Source organism: Polyodon spathula, unplaced genomic scaffold (genome assembly GCF_017654505.1).
Source record: "Polyodon spathula isolate WHYD16114869_AA unplaced genomic scaffold, ASM1765450v1 scaffolds_825, whole genome shotgun sequence".
NCBI lineage: Eukaryota > Metazoa > Chordata > Actinopteri > Acipenseriformes > Polyodontidae > Polyodon > Polyodon spathula.
The window spans coordinates 33,417-51,278 of NW_024472312.1; the positions used below are offsets into that span (position 1 = coordinate 33,417).

The 17,862-nt window shown below is 45.5% G+C and overlaps 1 protein-coding gene across 5 annotated transcripts in view; it reads right to left on the bottom strand.

Moving 5' to 3' along the window:
* baz2a (bromodomain adjacent to zinc finger domain, 2A) overlaps positions 1-17,862 on the bottom strand; it is a 28,278-nt gene that overhangs the window by 5,492 nt on the left and 4,924 nt on the right. For 4 of the 5 annotated variants that reach the window (XM_041241837.1, XM_041241836.1, XM_041241839.1 and 1 more), the window contains exons 2-25: positions 17,313-17,447; positions 15,494-16,195; positions 14,120-14,332; positions 13,301-13,627; positions 12,376-12,789; positions 11,875-11,935; positions 11,430-11,538; positions 11,021-11,122; positions 10,296-10,512; positions 9,911-9,972; positions 9,286-9,351; positions 7,944-8,246; positions 6,879-7,133; positions 6,399-6,613; positions 6,180-6,254; positions 5,710-5,881; positions 5,324-5,386; positions 4,624-4,768; positions 3,658-4,220; positions 3,306-3,555; positions 2,758-2,913; positions 2,243-2,403; positions 1,828-1,893; positions 505-803 (exon numbers count right to left, since the gene is read on the bottom strand). In XM_041241837.1, coding sequence (XP_041097771.1) covers positions 505-803; positions 1,828-1,893; positions 2,243-2,403; positions 2,758-2,913; positions 3,306-3,555; positions 3,658-4,220; positions 4,624-4,768; positions 5,324-5,386; positions 5,710-5,881; positions 6,180-6,254; positions 6,399-6,613; positions 6,879-7,133; positions 7,944-8,246; positions 9,286-9,351; positions 9,911-9,972; positions 10,296-10,512; positions 11,021-11,122; positions 11,430-11,538; positions 11,875-11,935; positions 12,376-12,789; positions 13,301-13,627; positions 14,120-14,332; positions 15,494-16,195; positions 17,313-17,447 — 5,131 coding nt within the window. The remainder of the gene's footprint in view (positions 1-504; positions 804-1,827; positions 1,894-2,242; positions 2,404-2,757; positions 2,914-3,305; positions 3,556-3,657; positions 4,221-4,623; positions 4,769-5,323; positions 5,387-5,709; positions 5,882-6,179; positions 6,255-6,398; positions 6,614-6,878; positions 7,134-7,943; positions 8,247-9,285; positions 9,352-9,910; positions 9,973-10,295; positions 10,513-11,020; positions 11,123-11,429; positions 11,539-11,874; positions 11,936-12,375; positions 12,790-13,300; positions 13,628-14,119; positions 14,333-15,493; positions 16,196-17,312; positions 17,448-17,862) is intronic. The other variant, XM_041241840.1, reaches the window with a different exon arrangement.

Here is a 17,862-nt window from a genome sequence, read left to right on the forward strand (position 1 = left end):
CAAAAGGGAGCCTTTATTGTAAAAGGCTCTAGTAAAATACTGTTGCAGTTTTTTTTCAAAACCGCTCGTGTCGGTCCTCCAGAAATATAACCCTGAATGTGACCAATTAAGAATTGCATCTTATTAAACATATCCTACAAGCTCAGATCTACATATCTGGCTAAAAAATCATATATAATTTAGATTTTATCAAAATGCCACAAAAAAGTCTACATTTGTCACTTTTTTGTTAAGTATGTGGAAAAACTACAAAGCGGTAAGGAATTCAGTATGGTTAGCGTAAAATTGTTCAGCAGGTTTCATTCAAATTCATGAAGCAAAATTAGTTTTACAGGGTGATGCAAAACTTTTGGCCATAGCTGTAACCAACATAGTGTGATGTGGCTAAATCCAGCATAATGGCAGTGTCTTATCTATGCAAGAAGGATCATAGAGAGTAGAAGGACAGAATTTCATAATTGAAAATCATAATTCCAAAAAAATGCAAGCAACAGTTCCCCATACCCCTCTGTTCCCGGGGCGCTGTCCGTCCCGTCCTCCGTGCTGGGCGGAGGAGTCGGGGTCCCCTTGTCGGCGATGACCTCGCTGAGGTTCCAGAGCGGTTCTTTCAGATAGCGCCGCTCGATGTTGTGCTCCAGGCTGGCTAGCCGCTGCACTGCCAGGTCGAGGGGGTGGGTGGGCACGCGCAGGCACTCGCACGGCTCCTTCTTGGTCTTGATGATCCAGTCATCGAGAGGGTCCACCGGGTGCTCAAAGTACACCAGATCGTCCCGGGTAGAGTCTGGGTCCGGACAGGTCCAGCCCTACAAAGATTGAAAAGGGGTCTAGTAATGCAAATTTTTACTATTGCCCAGTTTGAACAGAGATTTCCAATAGCTCGCCACTCCAGCACTGCACTACTGGGAGCATCGATTCCTTGTTTTATATAGCTTTTGTCAAAATAAGCCAGGCTTGTATTGTGGCACTATCACAATACAAGGGCTTGCTGCATTCGAAGTTTTGCACATCGTTTTCATAATCCAAAAACAGAGACATGCTACCTAAGTCGCAAATACTCGAGTTTACCCTCCACTGCAAAGCCACATTACATACAAAATAGAAACAAGCTCTGATTCACTGTGGAAGGGAGGGGGAGTGCGTCACAATCGAAGGCTAGTTGATTCAAACTAACTAGCATCAAGACGGCTTGCACTTCAGTCTCAAACGATCAGTGGCACTGCTGTAGAAGTAGAGGGACAAGCACTGACAAACGTACAACGGCGATCTGTTACAGTGCATTTCACACGAAGCATCAAATACAGCACGTGTCACAATGCATCACATCAATTCATCTGCAGCCGCCAGCAGCGAGCCAACGCAAGCCTAGTCTTGACAGTGTGTGTTTTAGTTCATACAGGAAATACTTAACCCTCTGTTGCAAGGCAAGACTGAAACTGCCAAAACGCAGTGTGTGTTCAACCAAGACTAAATACTGGAATTAGCAAATGGAAAGCTCAATGTATACAATTTATATAAAAAAGGTGTTTTAATTGTTAAAACGTCTATAGCTTGTGTATGATAAAAGACTAGTCAATTACATGATTTAATCTTGTAAAATATATATATATATATATATATATATATATATATATATATATATATATATATATATATATATATATATATATATAAAAAAAAAAACAAAAAACAAAAAGGAAAAAAACATATAAAGCTACAAAACCAACTAAGGCATGGCATCTGCTGACATTAAAAACCACACAGCATCTCATTATTGTTTAACAGGTCCACCAAAACACCCAGATCCCCAATGTGCACCCAGCGTTGTACCTTGGTTCCAGAGACAGCATTTTCCGCACAATTTTCATTGTCGATCCCTCTGCAGTTGGGTACCATCTTGAAATATAAATTGTGAACATGTGATAACTGCCATGGGCCTAACCCTGAGTCTTTAGGGCACAGACATGCCTTCTCTATGTCCATTTTGAATGGAAAATGTAAAATAACTGCTGACTTCAGCGTGCTTTACCCCGACCCAAAATGCTGCTAACATTTTATTTGATGAATAACAAAAGTAAGAGAGAGCAGATCAGAAAGAGGACAAGGTCTTTTCTGGATCGCAGGGCAAATGCACCTTCCTTGGCATGACATCTCTACCCCATCATGCAGGGGTTAGAGGACACCAGAAGCAGCCTTAGCCATCACTGCAAAACTACATTTCCCAGAATCCCATTTGGTGCCTCACCTTGCGCTGTAGGTCCGCCGCCAAGACCCTCTGCTCCAGGTCCTCGACCCACTGCAGGACGCTCAGGTCAGTTTCAAGTGCCCTTTGGGTTATAGACCATTTCTGTAAGGTCTCCTGAGATACTGGGCTGGCCTCATCTGGAATGAACTGGAAAATTGGATCTGAAAGAAACCACATGTTTTATATCAAAGGCTACATCAAGGATATCCATGCACAAATAAAACAGCAGAGGCTTGCGTGCTAAAGAAAATGAATTAAAGCATGTGTCACTTTAAAAGGATCAAAATCTGAAACTGTAAAGCACAGGACTAAAGTTTCACGAGTGGGTAATTGTAATATTTTTGACAAAAGACATTTCTTCTCATTTCAAAAGACAGACAAAGATTAGCAAGCCTTTAATGTCTGAGAACTCAAATTCAAGCTACGTGTGCCCAACTTTCCCAAACCCCTAGGAGATTTATTTCCACCCGTGGAACCGTGTGGGAAGCCTGTTGAGTGTGGCTGCCAGGACGTACCATTCTTGGGCCGGGTGCAAACTTCAGAGAGGTATTCCAGGTGTTTGGAGAGGTGCTTGTGCAGGGCTTTCTCGCGGATCCCTCGCGGGTGAAGCACCTGAAGGAGGGCTTTCAACTCCTCTGGGTCCTTGATCCACCACCAGCCCCTCGTCATCTCTGCAAGGGGACAAAACGCACAGCTCAGACACACCAGCTGGGACTCTATGCTGCACAACATCCCCAAGTGAAAAACATGGAATAGGAGTGCTGGATTACAGTCATATCACAAAAACAAACCCCTAAACATTTACCACATTTCAGCCGTCCATAACCGATCCAGGATTTCCACAAACATGATGTTTATGGGTAAGAGATTTTGAATAAAATGACATTTAAAAGCATCAAGAAGCAAAACTACCTTCAAAAATGTTTTAGGGTATTCACAGCCTTTTAAGAACCAGCGCACATTGTATAGTTATGCTAGCTGAGCCCGGGGGTGTGTTATATTGTGATCAAATCTTATTACTACAAGCCTACAGAGCCTGGTCTTTGGAGAGGGTCAGACTTACCATATGGGATGGGCTGGGCTATGAGCTGGGTGAAGTATTTCTGCTCCACCTGTTTGAGGAACTTGGTGGGCGGCCGTCCTCTCCGTTTCTGCAGGCCTGGCAGGGAGAAGCCCAGGGGTCCTTCGAGGGGAGGGGCAGCACGACCGGGGCTGGACCTCCTCCTCCTCTGGGGCCGTTGGGCCGGCGTGGAAGAGACTTGAGGGGAAGCAAGCAGGGCTGTGGGCTTCCCGCCCATGAGAGCGCCCGTCGACTGTGGAGATAAAGGGAGATCATTACATAGCAATCGCAAGGTACTGGACTTTATTTTCAGTATCTGACTGTTCCTCCAGGGCTGGCCCGCTGTGTATCGTACCTGTGCGCGAGGGCGGGTCTGCTTGGTCAGGGAGGTGCGTGGAAGCGTGTCTTTGGAAGGTGTGAGCGGGTCAGAGCCGGAAGCCTCGCAGGGAGTCTTGGGCAGCAGGTTGAACCACTGGCCCTGCTTCTCGGCAGCCTCTTTAACACTGTCTGTGTGAGCGGAGCCGTCGAGCCCCGAAGAGTTCCGATCCGCCCCGTTCTGCAGAGAGCCCTGGGTCTGGCTGAGCCAGGACAGGAATGCAGATTGGTTGAGGTCTTGCTGGCTGTGATTGGGCAAGTCCAGAGACTCTTCTGGAAGGCCACTGGCCAGCGTGGCTTTGCTGCTCCGCCTTCGCCGCCGAGCGCTCTTCAGGTGCAGCTCCACCTCGGGTTTGATCTTCCTGGGGCGCCCCCGAGCCCTGGGGCTGTTCATTAGCGAGGGGGCTTCCGGATCAGGGATTTCGATGGGCGGATGAGGAGGGGGTGGGGGGCTGACCTCTGGTTTGGGCTCCTTCTTCACAGGGGAGATCACCGGGACTGTGATTCGGAGAGACTCTTCTTTCACGAAAGGTTCCTCGGAGGCTGGAAGACCATGGAAAAATAAAATTAGTACAAGGACAAAAAGATATCTGGTGGCAATAAAGCATTTTTGTAGCAATTTATAATGTTCAAAAATCATGCAAAAGGAATCCTGTGTTTCTTTGTTTAGTAGGTAATTTGGTGGGTTTATTTTTATTACATTTATTATTATTATTTTTATTACAATTATTTTTAGCATGTATTTGAAAGAGTGGAACATAAATAAAATTAACTCATGTTTGTCCCAGCACTATTATAAAATACACATGCTGCTCAATACAGCACAACAGGCAATAACTTGCAGAATAACTCAAACAGGTTGGCCATTTAGTTGAATAAGTTTTATGCACGCAACCACCCCCATCAAAAAAACTGAACTAATCCAATAACTGCTATTTGCCCCTACCTTGAATTTCCTCAGGCCCCTCCACTAGCACGCCCCCTGTGTGTGGGAGGACCCAGTAGCGCCTGCGATACCGATCCTGACCCAGAGACAAGGCGCGCAGGGACTGGGAGGAGTGCAGCAGCTTCTTCCGGAAGAAAACCTGCCTCTGCAGCGCGGACAGAGAGAGAGAACACCAAGGAATTAGGATGGAGAGGTGCAATGCAGTCTTGCCTGTATACACTAATCAATATTCTACAACTGAGCATTGACTTTTCAGGTCAGCATTTAAACATTTACAAACATTTGTTGTATAACAACATGATAATTTTGTAAATGCAACAATGCTATTTTTTTTCCTGCTTTAATATATGTTTAAAAAGTGAAATCTCAAAATACATATTTTTAGACCAGGAAATGCCATGAAAAGTCATTTTTCACTGAAGAAAAAACTACCAATAAGACTACCTTGATGAATCCAGTGCTAGAGGCGTTTACCACTTACATAGAAATACTGCATTTACTGTGAACACCTAAACAAACATCATTAGCAAGGTACTCCCGATAAACACTGATAGAATCAGTTAACCATTACACATTACACGTGATCAATCCAGATTATCAAATTTAGAACGACAACCAGGTGGTTTCACAAACCCTGATTAGCACCACCCTTAGGGTCTGTGAAACAGACCATTATTCTAATATGATACAAATGGTTTACCTTTGTTAGCTTATCTATCTGTCTCTCCAGTTCAGGGACACTGGCTGTGGATGGGCTATCGCCCTGTTGAAAGAAGCAGAAATAGTAAATAAACCAATAGATTTTTGCAGAGATGATTTGAAGAACCTGATTACGCCACCTGCTGGACATCTCACTCTACTACACCAATAGACAGGTAAATAAATGAATTGTAAAACGGGACTTTGGGCAACTGAACATTAAAACAAGCATTATTACTCTTTCCCTTGAAGTGTATCATTGAAGAACAAACGGTTGTGCTCCATGAACACCAACATGTGGTTAAATCGACAGGGACCAAATGGTGTATGAATATTTAACTGGAATCTGGCACAGCGTGGCTCAGTGAAGTGGTGCACAGACAGTACCTCGCTGAGCTTGGCCTCCTCCCTGTGCGCTCTGCGGGCCCCCCTCTCCTGCTGAACCCCCTCCTCCATGTCTAGGGTCTCCTCCTCGGCGACACGGGCACTGCGGCGCCGCTCCTCCAGGCTGAGCGCCAGCTCCGAGCGCCCCGTCTTCTTCGCCAGCGCCATCTTCAGCCTGCGTTAAAAACAGACAAGTTTATAAAATCAGTTCGAGAAAAGGCACGATTTAGAGGTTCCAGGGTTGGGGTCAATTCCTTTTTTAAAATCAATTCCGAAATCCATGTTTTGAATCCACCCATTTAGCAAGCTTATTTGTTACAATATAATTAAAATCTTCCGTCACAAGGTGCAACAGGTAAGACCACACTGCAAGACGGAATGGCACGGGGAAAATCCTGCATTCATTGTATTTAAATGGGAGGAATTTGTCCATTGACACACGCTGGTAATACATTAGAACTAAATTGAAATACCTTCGCAGCTTGCCTTCAATGACCCACTTGCTCTTCCGGTACACCGACATGTTCTCCAGCGTCTTGTCTATTTCACTGCGGTGAGAGGGGGGGGGGAGAGGTTCAGAAATGGGAATCTTCAAAAGGGCAGCTACACGTTACACACAGCGGTTTGCATCCACCCACGTCCGAGCTTTTGTGCTTCCGCTGTGGGCTCGCTAGCCCTGCTGCTGCTCCTACCTGATCACGGTGTTGCTGCCGTTGAGCTCGTTCACCAGGAAGGCCAGGATGGCTGCCTTCTTCTCCGGAGGGTGCACCTGGAAGGGTTTGCTCTGCAGGCTGTCGCAGATTTCCGGCTCGAACCCGCACCCCTCCAGGAAGATGCGCAGCCCTTCAGAGACGCTGCTCCGATTCAGCTGGATCTCCGACAGCTTCTCCCCGAGGATTTTCACAGACTGGGCAGTATGGTGGAGGGGAGAGGGGGGGGAAAGGAAATGGATCACAGGTAAAGGATTTTTAAGAGACTACGATAATGATTTTTCAGGAGAATCACTTTCTAACTAACAAAAGGAATACTAAAAACATACATTTCACAAGTGGTTAAGCAATTTTCAACAGCGCAGCGCAGCACGCATGCAACACAACTTAAGGTGACCAATTACCCTTCTGTGCATCTCTTGTCTATTTGAAATCAAACAGAGATGTTTCCACAGCACTCACCTGGTAATAGTGAGGTAGGCCGGGGTCGTGCAGTGCGGCCTGCACAAGCTTCACCAGCAGATCCTGGACCTCGCCCAGGCTGTCTCCCACGTTGAGGAGCCCCTCCTGTAGGGTGCTGAGGGTGGGGATGTCCCGGGCTACGTCGAAGCCCAGCACCTTCCCGTAGCTGTGCAGGAACTCCACGATCATCAGGCAGTCGGAGAAGGCACGGCCAGACATGACCAGGCCTGGGATCCGGGAAAACTCTGGCAGAGGCTGGAGAGGGAGAGGAGACAACAGCAAAATAAATACTAAATTAATTTTAAAACTCCCAAAAATCGCACTAATCTTGGGCTACCTGATGTCATTTAAGATTGCGCTAATCATAGCCTGTGAAACCAGAAGTTGCAATCTGAAGATGATGTAATCTAGCACTACAAATATTAGCAAAGTAGGTCTGGCAATTTATTATTATTTTTTTTTAAATGCAGTTCATTTTTCATCACAGAAGACAACTGCAAGAGACAAACCAGTCAAGAGCTTTAGCAAACGGCCATCTGGAATTTTACTTAAATACCTGCCGAGTGTCAGACAAAACCTGCTGAATGCCCTTTTTCATCCTGCAATGAGTCTTGATTATACAGCAGCTTGTAATGTAAACAGCATACAGTGTAGCGTATAAACAGAAATGAATGCCAAGCCAAATAAATGTATAAACACGCGAACTGTCCCCTTGTACTGGGCAGAGCGATCTTTAGCACACATATTTCCATAAGATGCCGCTGGTGTCTTTTTCGCTGAAGACATTTTAAAGAAATCGTGCAACTCCATGCAGTGTGTGTTCATTTACTAGAAGCAAACTAAACCAACTGCCAGGTTCCTAAATGCAGTGTAGCAGGTAGGGCGTCAATAGAGCAAATGCTTCCTGTATGTATTTAAGAGATACAAACTGCTTAAAGTCGACTTACACTATTCTTTCAGAAACTGAGTTCTCGTAGGGAATTGCATATTACAAAAAATGTCATTTGTCGTTTTGTAAGGACCCTTTCAGCCTGTAACCCAGGCAGCGCCCCAGTCAGTACTGACCTGGTGGTCTGTGATGCACATGTCCTCTGTGGGTTTCTTCAGCTCCTCCAGGATGAGCTGCTGTCTCTTGCGCTCTTCCTGCCTCCTCTGAGCCAGCACCTTCTTGTCCACCACCTTGCGGGCTGCCTTCACCTTGGCCTTTCCTTTCTCTTTCTCCTTGGCTGCCGCCACCTCCTCCTCCTCTTTGATCTTGTCCGCTTTCCGTTTGCGCTGCCTCCTCTTCTTCACGGGGGGCTCCCCCGACTCCAGCGCTGCCGCTTTCTCCGCTGCGGCCGCCTCCTTTTTTTCCTTTGCTTTTTCCTGCTACAGGAGGTGGGGAAAAAGAAAAGAGAAGAGAAACACCAGCTTAAGTTAAACCGAAAATCCAGCACATCAGAAAAGGACAAAGGTCTAACAGAGTGTCCCTCAAGACCCATTCCAACCAGGTCCTGGACTGATGACTCGCCTATTAGCAGGTTTAATCCCAGCAAGCTCAAATAACTATTTCAGAACCTGCTTGGGAGTAAAAACCTGGGCTGGACTGCACTGGATCTCGAGGGCCAGAACGGAGTACCATTGGTCTATCGGATGGGAATTTTGGCAACAAGCGAGCCAAATGTTAAACTTAACTATGAAAATTGTTTAATCTTTAATTCATCTACTTGAGTATATTAGCAGAAACTAACTTGTCTTTTCCACCCCCGAACCCCCACACGGGTGTAAGCCAGCTTGTGAAATTGTGCCAAATTTAAAAAGGTATCTTTATCTTTTTTCTTTATGTGAACAGCCACTTTAAAAGTATCATATTCCAATATTTCTCACATTTCATAACGCAAATCATACTGAAGTTGTTTAAGTATGACTTGATTGCAAGTTACATTTAAAAAAAAAAATTAATTCGTAAAATGACCCATGTGGGCCATACACAAGCTATACCGCTAGCTAGTGCTTTTCATGGTTCAGCCACAATAAATAAATGAAGCGCTTCAGTAAAACAAGACCAAAGAATAAAAGAAGAGCAAAATAAAAACATGAACTATAAAAATCACACTCCAAAGGCTTGACAGAATAGGCCTTGAGCTTTGCCAGGGAATCAGCATCTCCGATAATCCCTGACAAAGCATTCCAGAGAGCCAGAGCTCGGTGAGGAAAAACCACAACCTCCTAGCCTGACACACCAGCGGCCCTGATCTGGCAGCCAGGGTTATGTGGAGGAATAGACCCCATCAGAATGTCATTGAAGGCAGAACAACTTAAGTTTCAGTCTTCATGTAATCTTCCAGCGGATAGGTTCAATATCTATTAACCTGCGAATGGCCGTAATTATTTTTACCACGCTGGACCCAGAGGTTAAAGCTTTTACCTTTTCCTTTTTCTGTTCTTGCTTTATCTTAGCAGTTTTGGCTTCTTGTTTTCTTTTGTCCCTGGCCTAGGAACACAATTCAAATCAGAGATTTACCACAGGAACGGCAACACATCCCTCCCACCAGGACTGGGGTCAATTCTAGCTCCTTTTTAAAATCAATTCCCCATTCCCTTTTAATCAATTCCAACACATCACAGTTAGCACAATTAAAATGAGCTTCTCACAGTTCACTCCAATTGAAGTCGCTGTTCGTCAATCAATTAAATCTGCTTAAAAATAAAAGCAGTTGAACAAATCACAACCGTCTCTAAAATTGACAATTGATTATAAAAAGGAATTGGGATTGAAACACAGGAATTGACCCTGCCCTCCACAGTAAAGGATGCCTCTCCCTTTACAGCCATTACTCACTATGTGTGAACTGCAAAGCCACAGAATTTGCTAAATGCAGTGACATCACCGGACAACTGGTCTGGGTGTGAACATTTCTTATTTACATCATGGTGTACAATTTAAAAGCACCAACAGTACAGACGTTTTCTGACCGTCTATAACAATACATATGCTTGCATTTGTTGTTACAGATGCATACAGTTAAGTCAGCACAGTTTTATGCCTCTACCTTTCTTTTCATTTTCTTCTTGATCTTGCCGAGTTTCACTTTGTCTTCATCGCTCAGGGTTTCTATCGGGAAGGAAAAACAAGAAACGTTACAAGAAACGTTTAAAATGACAAACGTTTTCGACTAAAGTCTTTCTCGATGCCCTGAAAGCAATGGCAAGGTTTAGCACTTTGAAATGTATTCTCCAATAAAAAACGAACACTCGCACAGATTAACAGGTTCAGCGGACTCTGATTAGATACACGTGCCAAAGCGAACAAACCACCACGTCACGATAGAATTAACCTGTATCCTAGAGCGGACGTTTCGAGTTTTGCTTAAGTGTAGCGTGTGGGTAAGTGATTTAAAAGCCTGAGGTTTGGAGGAGAGAAAGCCTCAGCCTCACCCTGTGCCTCCAGCTTCTTGAGCAGCCTGGCGTCCACTTTGCTGAGCAGATCCACCATGTTGGTCTTGGCCGGCCTGCCTCTGCTCTTGCGCTGCCTGGGTTTGGCCCTGGATTTGGGCTTCTCCTTGTCCAGGTTGCGGGGTCGGCCCCTCTTACCAGTGATCGCCTGGATCATGGATGGGATCTCCTCGTTGGTTAACTGGAACCACTCCAGACCCTGGACAAAGTAAAAATAAATAAATAAATAAATAATTACATTAACATTGTGGCCTTAGCCTTTTTTTTACCCCCTAACTAAGATCAGTAGTTAACCCTTTGCAGTTTGTTTTCAGGCATTGAACTGCAAAAGTACACTGCATCTCCAGCCAAACCCCACCCCTTGATCGCTGCATTTTTCACATAGCTCTTTATAGTCGTGCATACTGATAAATCCTCTCCTGATCACTCGTTTTATCACCAAACTCCTCAATAATGCGATCCGAGTCTTTATTTTACAATAACATCAAATACAAGCTCTGGAAATGTCTGTGATATTCTCCGAGCGCTGGATGCAGAAGCAGCTATTTCCTTTGTTATGTTTTGATTTTGGTACATCTGCCTGCCAAGCGTTCTCCGTGCCTGAGGATTAACTGGGCACAGTAAAAGCACTGACATTTAAAGTTCACTGTTCTTTAACAAATATATATACAGGCGTTCAAGTACTATACTTTGATAAGTCTACCAACCTCTGGAGTTTCTCTCTCCTCATAGTAGTCTCCCACTGGCATTCGGGGACTGAAGCTGAAGTGTTCCCTGGTCACAGCCTGGCTCTGATGTCTGTTGAGGTACTGAAACAAATAAGGAAAGAGATTCACGTTACTATCAGTATCCATTTCTCTGACACACCTAGTAGAGAGTGTCTGGACCAAACAGCATTGTAACATAACCAAGTCAGGTCAAAGACTGAATTGACTCCTGCAGCTTTTACAACGTTGTTGCAATGCAAACTAGCGATGAATGACGAACACAGCACGGTAGGAGAATGGAGTTTTCCAGATTCTGCACCGAGAATAAAACACGTTATCCCAACGTCTGCTACGGGGCACATGCGCAATCAGAAAGCAGGATCGTGTCTTGGCTGGGAAATGGCACTACCTTAATGACTTCAGGAAACTGCTTCATTCTCTTTCCACAGGGAGCGTAGTACCAAGTCTCTCCTTTCAATCGAGATGCACTTTTCTTAATCCGAATCTCTCTCCTCCACCTGCAGGACAGATTCATTAGACCACTACATTTAAAAGGCTCCGTGTCCAGTTAAGAACAGCTTCCTCACCACACTGATACACGAAACCGCATCACTGCCATTCACAATCACATTTAATTGGCGATATCAGAGTATTAGTTAACGTAATCTGATGTTTGTTACCGGAATCAAATCGGGTAGCTATTTCAACACAATATCTTAAAATCCCACGGATTTGCACCATCAATTCATTTGTAGGTCTTTTTCTCCCCCCAGGTAAATTAATTAGTTTAGAAGCTGTCTTACATTTAAATTCCCAACTGCAGATGTATATTAACAAAAAACAGAAAGCATTACCCATATAGAAGAGGGAACCGCACTTCCTGCTCCGATGCTATTCTCCTCCTAGCACCCCTTCCTGAGGAAACATCAAGCACAAAATCAGACATTTAAGCACAAAAATTGTGGTATAAGACTAATACAGCACTCAGGAAATCACTCCTATCACCTTGGGGATATCTGCAAGACAGGACAAGACTTTGGCACCATCTTCAGCTAATGTGTTTCTAGGCCTTTTCCCACATTGTTTTAATTTCCATCACAACCAAGATACTTATGTAGCACATCTGTTTGCAGATTAAATGAAGTCTTTGGGGTCACACAGAACTGAATGCAAACTGTTACAGTGTCTGATGACCGACACCATTCACGACAAAGGCCTGGCTAAAAGACTGAGCAGTTCTGTAAATAAGATAAGCAAGGGCACATTTGCTTATTAATAAAGGCACTGCTGCAATAGGATTGCAGCATGATTCAGCATAGCTCTACAGAAGCCTTTTGCAAATCAGGAGCAGTTACCATTGGGTGTGTCCTCCCCATGCCCCTCCTCTTCCTCTTTGACATGCAGAGGGGAGGGGCTGGGCTGGGCAGGCTCATTCTCGGACACGTCGATCTCCGAGGTGGGCTTGAGCGCAGAGTCTGCCGTGTCGTCACAATCCTCCTGCTCTTCCTCAGCTGCCTCGTCGCAGTCCTCCTCTGTCTCATCACAGTCCTCCTCCATCTCTCCAGTCTCCTCGCAGTCATTCTCCTGCCCCTCCATCTCGCCAGTCTCCTCCAACTCTCTGGTCTCGTCGCAGTCATTCTCCTGCCCCTCCATCTCGCCAGTCTCCTGCCCCTCCATCTCTCCTGTATCCTCGCAGTCATTCTCCTGCCCCTCCATCTCGCCAGTCTCCTCTTCCCCTTCGGAATCGCCATCAGACTCATACTGGGAATCTGCAACACAGACATGGTTATTTTTCGCTCGCACAAAAACAAGACTTCGATCCCACATATTGGGAAAGTCACTATCAAACTGAACAAACAGTTTCCACCCTTCCTCCTTTCTCTTCGTGCTTTCATTGATCGCTACATACCATGATATTCATGGAAAAATCATTTTGAAAGAAGTTACATTTTACTATACCCCTTTGCTGGATCACTGCAGCTTCCGTGGACCGAATTCTGCGGTTGATACATAAAACCACACAACGGAGAAAAAGGTTTTGGGTTTGAGTCAAGCAACCCACTTGAGCTGTGATGATCCACGCAATAAAATAACTGTCACCCATCTGTGCTTATTATCCAGCCTCAAAAGCCAGCGTTTTCATACACACGCTGTCGGACAGATCTTTTATTTTGTACAAGGAACACCAAGCATTTGGAGTAAAACCTGGAATGGGTGAAACTGCCATACAACAGGATTCTTTCATCCCTGCATATACAAGCAACATCTGATCAGACTCACGATTAACTGGAGAGGAAGCCGTGGTGTTGAAGAAGGATGTGGAGTGCTTGCTGGAGTCATCAGCCATTGCGTTGAAGGAGGCGGAGTCTGCAGTGTCGTTGAAGGAGGCGGAGTCAGCCAACACATCGTAGGAGGCGGAGTCTGCACTGGCGTTGAAGGAGGCGGGGTCAGCCAACGCATTGAAGGAGTTGGAATCGTCCAGGGAGGGGATGTGAATGAGAGAGGGGGCATCGCTGTCCTCCATCCCGTGGACACTGGAAGAGTCTTTCTGTGGAGAGGTGTCCACGGCTGACGAATCCTGCTCATATTCGCTGTCCGAGTCTGGATCTGTCGAGAAAATAAAACACACCAATATTAACCCAGCACTAAATTCTAGACTTTTCTGAACGAATGTTAACTATGGGAAATGGAGCAGTATCTGTAAATGATGTCATAGATCATCTCCTTTGTTTAAAGCATATAACAACATAGATTAAGAAAGACAAGCAAACACCAGTAAGCATTTTAAGGTTGCGTTTCAGGCCATCTGAGCAAGGATACAGTCGATTCCAAACAGACCTTACTGGAGAGTCTATCTAATATTGGACCTTAAATTATGCATTCACAAGACAACTACATTAGACGATGCAAGGGGCATCATTGAGTCTAAATTTCATGTCAACTTGCCTTAGTGTTTTTTTTTTTAAGTTTAAGCTCATTATTGTGTTAAACAAACCAGGAGTTGGCTACTAGAGCACTTGGATGTAAAAGTTGAAGTTTACACTGTATGGGATCGGGGTGACACAACCAGGCTGAGGATTAGGGGGAGTGCAGTTTTACCCTTTTCAGATGAAGAGCGTACAGACACCATGTTATCGCTGGTGGAGTTGAGGGAGTCGTCGATCACAGAAGAGTCATTCAAAGGCTTCTCCGGGTCCAGCTCGGGTGCGAACGCTTCCGGTTCTGGACAAGGGCTGGCTGCTGCTGCTGCTGCTGCTTTCTTTTCCATCCCATTGTAACTGTTGGCCTCTTCATACACATCATTCAAGTGCTCTGCGGAGACGAGAGACAGCAGGAGAAATTGATCCCAGGCTCACAGCCGATGGGACTACAGCGTGGGAACGCACAATAAACTGTACAGTGCTGCTAACCAGGGCTTTAGTACCAAGACATGGCAGGATTCACAGCAATCGTGACTGCCCTCTACAGGCAAGGGACTGTCAGCCACTTTACCCAAGCCTTACAAAATCAGGTGTTGCAACAGACCTTTTAACAAACTCCCATGTGCATCCTGTTGTCTTACAAGTTTTTGTTAACCTTATTGACCCTGTTTAGGGTTTGAACGGTGACAACAGATCGGGATCAATTGCTTTTTCAGGCCAGCTGATGTGGTAAAACAGTTTTATAGCACCTTTTTCGGCTCCAGATGGAATGAAAACAGAGCAGTACGATGTGCAGTCATGTTTAACTTCCCAAGCCTTCCAACAAATAAATTATTCACAAAGCAGACATGCAGCAACCTTCAGGAAACTGCCTGAAACGGCACTCAAGCTCAACCAATACAGTCACATTTGACAGATTCCATGCTTTACTGCAGGAAGCATCCACCAGCCACCTACAAGAGGAAGAAAGGGCTGATGCAGATAAGAACACTGGCACCCAGCAAGAGCCACAGTTATACCCCCCCTGCCCAGCCCCTCTACTGGCGCCCTGTGCCCTACACACTGGGTAAACTGGCATCACATGAAAATCTGAGGTTGCAATGTAATTTATAGACAGTCTGGTTCTTTATTTTCAGGATCGCAAAATAAAGCGAACAAGTAATTGTCGCTCGGTTAATAAGCTGCTCCTAATTTTGCACAGCAGTTGGTGCCATTTCAAGTTCTCTCCCTGCACTGCTTGTGAGCACCCTGCAGGTGAATCCAAGCTCGGGTCCCTCCCTTATTAATTGCTGCCAGCAACGGGGAATCAATTGCTTTATTGATCAGTCACCTATTAGATTACATTTAACAAGACCAGAATCGAATCCCGGTGATCAGTCACAGTGGTTGCTACTTTCTATTTTGAAATAACCCAAGGGTTTTTTTTTTTTTTTTTTTTTCTGTATATAGCTTGGCCACTTTCGTAGATCTTTACATGGCCGGCCCCATATTCCGTTTTTTGAATAGATTACTAGGAACACGTCCTTTAAAACTGTGCATTCAAAAAAGTTACCTGGTCCGAGCGGTGGGTGGCTGGCACTGACAGTCGAGTCACTGATTGACGCGGCTCTGTTCTCAGGGGTGCCACTCACTGGCGGACTGACTGCCACAGCTGGCGGTGCCTGTGAAGGTAATGAGTTACTGATGCTAACATGCTGCTGCTGCTGCTGCTGAGGACTACGCTGTGAGGAGGAGAACGTCTGCACAGCAGCAGGCATCATCTGGGGCTGGGGCTGGGAGACAGCGTAGTACGGAAGTCCATTGGGCACCATGCCATAGTGCTGCTGGGGTGTGGGCGTATGGGGCTGGCTCTGGTAAGCGCCGTACATGCTGTGGGAGTTGAAATTCATCAGCGAGGAGGGGGAGGGGTTCTGCTGCTGGCTGCTTGTGGCGTCGCCGCCCCAGAACTGCTGCCCAACTCTGCCGGGGTTGGCTGCTGCGTTCGGGGGCTGGCGCATCCCCACGCCTCCGTTGAGTTGGTACTGTCCGTGCCCTTGGAACTGTTGTTGAGTCGCCACTCCCGCGGGGCTGTCCTTATGGTGCGTCCCGCCCCCCATTGCTGAGGGGTACTGAGCCAATTCCCACAGATAGTCATAGCCCAGATTGGGCTGGTGATGGTTGCCCATTAAGGAGTAGGCTGTCGAGGGCAGAGATCCAGACCCACTGGTACCAATTGCAGTAGTGATGCCGTTGACATTCATCTCGCTGTTCAGATCTGTAGGATAGAAAGCGGTAGATTAGCGTTTGTTACTTTGCTTGCTGGTGTTGTCTGCAAGGTACACTGGATAAGGACAAGGAAGTGCAGACAGAATTGTTATCAAATGGACAAGTAAAACCGGCAGGACAAAGATTTCTTATCTTATTATTTACGTTAAAGGAAATGTCTGAAATGTGGCGTCTGCCGCGTTGCTAAGTGCACACAGCCCCAGCTGTACCTCTCAATAGAGGAGTCTATCTTGTGCTTTCTGCTGACTTTATTCTTACACATGGGGCTTGCAGTTTGGTTCCCGCTGTTCTGGTTCGTCATGGCTGAATGCACAACCACGCAGCGAGTTGCATGGATTAGAGTCTCCTGCAGCATGCTGCTCACCAGAGTGAAAAAAGGGGGGGGGTTCAGTCTGGCCACGCACAGCCTACCAATAGTACCTTTCAGCAATCTGGGGAGCTTCGGATTTCTATACATTTATCCCACACTGAGCCAATGTAGGTCAACACAGTCCTGTATGTTCGTAACTAGGCTACATTTACTCCCTGATAAAGTCTAGAAGGTTAACAGGTGAAGTCTTTAATAGAATGGAAAGTAGTGACAAGTTCCCTCCCATCCATGAAAGGAGCTATTTACAAGCACTGCCTACCATACTTCAGCATGGGGATCAGCCTAACCCTGTTTCTCTTGCATCTGGTGCATCGCACATTCCCCTTAAGCATCTGTACTGCTACATAACACCGATGAATGCACTAGAGGAACATTCTGTCTCCCGATAACTTTCCCTTAGATTACAAGTGTTTTTTGAAGTGATGGATGTGAAGTAGAAAAACACCACAAACAGATATAAGCCATTTTGCTCAGGGATGCATTGCATTTGAGGTAACCCAAGACCATGAATGAATTTTGCAAGCATTATTTGGCCTGTTAGTCCATCCAAACTAACCCTAACACTGATGAAGGTGTAAACAGCTGAAAACACTGGCTACTACTAAGGTTTCCACCGCAATCAGAAATAAAAGCCTTTGTTTCACAAACGCATTCGTTTTGAGCTCAATCAGCACGCAGTAAAACCTGGGCTGGCTCGCACTGCTACACACTGTACTCTTCTGGAAAGGGTACTCACTTTTCCCCTGCTGAGGGAAGCTCATGGTGGACCCGTTTGTATAAAGCGTCTCCCCTGAAGTACGCTTCAGTCCTGAGGATGAAGACATAGAAGAAGAGTGCCCGGAGAAGTTATAATGGTTATTCGCTTCCATATCTGCAAAGAGAAGGAAACTTCAGCTCATAATAGAATGATAATAAACTATTTACAAGTCACAGATTAAACCAGTTTGGGGGTCTTGGTTTAGACGGTAGTGTAGCCCACCTAAAAGCAGTGGACAATTCATCTAAATTTTTAAAAGTCAGTCCAGTGCACAAAAGGTAACTCGCCACAGCTTGTTCATTTCCTGCTATGTGGACTATTTACATAAGCAAACTTTCAAAAGTGCTTGTTATATGCACCATATGCAAACGCATTTCAAATATGTATAGAAAACATGCATAAAATCGGGGGGGGGGGGGATACTGGCAATACATTTATACATTTGCAATGCATGTAAACATCCTGTTTATGTTGGCCTAGGCAGTGAGGCTAAAATAAATAAAAAACACAAGTTATTCCTTTCAATACA